The following is a 3,982-nucleotide window of genomic DNA, read 5'->3' as shown; positions in this document are numbered from 1 at the left end:
TTTGGTGGTTTTAACAATTTCTAACTTAAGACCTACACACTCTTCAGTCTTCATGCTCAATTTTAACCTCAACTCGTCACATTCCTCACTTTTCATGCGCAGTTTATCCTCAAGAACACCTTCCGCAATATTCTTGCATCGGAGTTGTTCTTCAAACTTGTCTCGTTCGACCTTGATTCTTTGGAAGTAAGTGTCTTGGCTTGGCGATAGACCCGCATCAGACCAACGAAAGAATCTGCAATCATCTTCCTTCCATATTGGACAACGATAGTACCGTCGACCAGGATTAGCAGCCGTCCTAGATGTCACTAGCTCAGCCTTAAGATCATGATTACAGTTCACAATCTCTGGACGAGGCCAATTCCAATTGAAACTTGACCCATAAGATTGAGAGCTAGAAGAAGACATTGCAACAGAATCTGAATTGAAAAATAAAACCCAAAATTCAGCGATTTGCCCAGAAATTAGAACGACACAGCCTAACACACATAAACCCCTAAATTGAAATGAACACAACCAAAATTAGCTGCAGGAACACACAAAAAACATACTACATTTTACCGATACACACAAACCCGAATTTGAACTAAATACAACCAAAATCAGCTGCAGGAACACACAAAAACCATCCGACATTTTACCGGTCACATTGGAACTTACCTAATTTGTGATGTACGCTTACCGTGCTATGGATGAATAAGCGAGTAATCGACGGTAGGTTTACAACAATTTCAAAAATCGTCGAGAGAGAGAGGCATACCCAAGCTATATACCGTCGGTAGGGCTGGTCTGCAGAGGGAATTATGTTTGTAGTGTCAAAAATGAAATGATTTAAGAGTGAAAATTATGAAGCATTGCAGAGTGTAGGTCTGCTGTCAACAAAGAAAATTTATATAGTCGAAAATTTGGGAAATTTCAAATATGATGACATTGCAGAGTGTAGGTCTGCTGCAAGGCAGTGGAGTAGGTGTACAACTTTTTCTTATTTGACTAAAATGCCCCTGAAGGCATTTGGGCAATATAGACCGAAAAATGGCTACAAATATCCGATTTGTGATTATGTAAAAGGGTATGGTTATGTGGAAGTATTTTTTTTCCCTAGAGGCCTGCAATGTAACTTTTGAAAACGTTAAGGACTTTTTATGTAGTTCACTCATTAATAAATTATGATCCTTTTGTTATATATGTATGTAGGCAATTGAAACTAAAATTCGTAACATATAATTATCCCACCTTGGTGTTAATAGAAAAACTAAAACTAATAATATATATAAATTTTATGGGCCATTGCTCCTATCACCACTTAGTTTTATGATGAAAACCCATAAATTTCTATCAATACGAAGTAAGAAGTGATTCATATTTTAGTTTAGAGGAATGATGCTTAATTTTTTGCGTGGAGCATTTGAGAGCTACCAAATGTGGTCCCTTTAAAGGGTATATTTGAATTCAATAGCTCATGATAGTATTTTTGGTACTATATATGTTATATGCTCTTATGGATTCCACGCTCTTATATATTCTCAATTTTTATTTGCCCTCATTATCTGGAATCATTTTTTTTTAGTATTGTTATTACTATTTCAGAACTCATAATCTATGAAGAATAATATCGTATTTTGTCCTAATTAATAATCTGTTTTTCAATTAGGTTCATAATAATTGAACTTTGGAAAATCCACATAGCAAACTGAATTTGATGTTCGCATCAGCATCAGATCTAGCATGTCATTTTATTCATGATACTATTACAAATTATTGAAAAAAGTTTGTCAAATGTTGGACCATGACGATTTTGTAAGTGGACCCTGACTTTATCACTGCGATGTAATGGCTTATGCATGTGAGATCATTTTAAAAGTTTCAAGAAAACCACATGCATCTTTGTTACTTTGGTTCAATAAATTTGGGAAGGAAATTATATATAAAAAAATAGATAACTAGCACTAGACCCTCTATTATATATATCGATACTGAAGAAGGATGATTTTATTAAGAACTTAATTAATAAAATAATTATTGCTATGGTTTGAATCATTGGAGTTATTTTCTCCGTTGACGTCACATTCTTAGATTTATTTTATGTTTTTATTTTATTTATTGAGAAAACATGTTTTCATATGATGTCTATTCTTTAAATAAAATTATGGTTATTGTACTAATTGTACCTTATCATTTCTCTTGTTTCTAGCGGGTTTTTTCTTCATAAACTAATGTTTATATGCTAATGTCCACGCCCACTTGCTTTATGCACGTCATGTTGTCATTATTATTTCCATCTTCAACGTCCGAATGCTTTGCTTTATGCACATTATTTTGTCACTATTACTACCATCAAAGCTATAAATTACCTGATTTGATTGAGAGACGTGACAAAAATTCGAGCCTTTCTCTTGGCTCCGGAATCTTTTTTTTTAAATGACGTTTTTAACTTCTCTAAACAATGTTATTTTTATTCCTTAAAAACTATAATTAATGTGTTAATTTTCCCTTACTGTACACAAAGTGAGTAGATAAAATTTATACATATAATATTATCATACATAGGGGTGCGTTATTTATATATATATTTTACTCAGTTAATGGGATAGTATAAAAAAGAATACTCACACGCACACAAACGTATATACGTCAGATCTCAATTAACGATGAATTTTATACTTTCCTTCCTTCATAAGTGTTTCAATAATTAAATAAAATAAAACCCTCTCACAGAGAAGAAGAAGAAGAAAAGAATACATAAAATCGTTATATTTTTATCTCAAAAATTAGATATAATTACCGATACTATGAACTTGCACATTTTAATATGATATGATCTCGTTCATTTTTGCAGTAATAATAAATAAGAATCGCATTTGCAGTACGTACTAGCTAGAAAATCACATATAAATTGATAATGCCACGTCACGTACAATATTTATTTATAGGGACAACTTTCGTCCAACATTGGGAAGAATCATCATCTACTATATGATTCTCAAATATTACAAAAATAAGTAAAACTAAATACGTATATATAATTGCTTCAATTCGGTAGGTTGCCTTCTTCCATCTCTTATTTAATCTCTTCATATTACCTGCATCACAAAAAATACCCATTATTCCCAAAAATTACAAGAATTAAATAATAAAGGAGATTTGAATTTTAAACATACATACGTGCATATACATTCTGCAATCTGCATGCATGGTATTTCGAGAATTCATGCAAAGGCAACAATTAATAACGTGCTCAGATTGTACTGTTCAAAACACTAAATAGAAATCAAAATTGTACGTGACTATGCTATATAGGACTAAATTATTTCTAAAATCTAAAGTACTTCAACCCCATAAGAAATATTAAGAATCCAATGCCAAGATTTTAGATTGATTGAATGGGAACTAAATAGTAGGAGTGTATATTACATGCATATATGAAGCTGGCCTACCTGTCTTAGTGTCCACGAGCACAAATTATTAATAACAACATAGGTTTTTGTCTAATTATTTACATACAAATTCAATTACTTACGTTCACTATCACCAACCAAGTTCATTAATTACCAATGATGGAGAAATTGCCACATTTCACTCTACTATCTACCAATGTGGTCAGATAAGAGACACACAAACATACTGATAACATAAAACACGAGACTGATTATAGATACCTTAAAAATTTGTTTATCTCGTGGTCCGATAGTTTGGGAATGGGACTTTCCCACTCTCAATGTATTTGATATCCTCAACAAGGATGTCATAATGCCTCTTCACCTCCTCTGGTGTCCGGCCCCCAATGGCTCGGGCAACGTTGGCCCAACGGTCAGGGGTATCTTTGTCATAAACGGCCAAAGCCCTCTCGAAGGCCTTGTTTTCTTGGGCAGACCATTTGCTGCTGCTGCCCGAGTGAGAGATCGAGGTCGATGCCATTTTGTTTATGAATGGAAAACAAAAAAAAAATTGGTAATAGGGAGAAACAAGAAAACAAAGAGGCTAA

General features: G+C 33.2%; 1 protein-coding gene across 1 annotated transcript; it reads right to left on the bottom strand.

Moving 5' to 3' along the window:
* Positions 1 to 2,871: 2,871 nt before the first annotated feature.
* LOC125190831 (transcription factor RADIALIS-like) lies at positions 2,872 to 3,982 on the bottom strand. The gene is made up of 2 exons (XM_048088235.2): positions 3,657 to 3,982; positions 2,872 to 3,080 (listed from the first exon to the last, which is right to left on the bottom strand). The coding sequence occupies exon 1, from the start codon at positions 3,913 to 3,915 to the stop codon at positions 3,670 to 3,672; it is 246 nt and encodes an 81-aa protein (XP_047944192.1). The 5' UTR covers positions 3,916 to 3,982; the 3' UTR covers positions 2,872 to 3,080; positions 3,657 to 3,669.

Source organism: Salvia hispanica, chromosome 5 (genome assembly GCF_029641045.1).
Source record: "Salvia hispanica isolate PSC_SH4W2 chromosome 5, Shi_PSC_v1, whole genome shotgun sequence".
Classification (NCBI taxonomy): domain Eukaryota; kingdom Viridiplantae; phylum Streptophyta; class Magnoliopsida; order Lamiales; family Lamiaceae; genus Salvia; species Salvia hispanica.
This window is presented reverse-complemented; position numbering and strand designations above follow the sequence as displayed.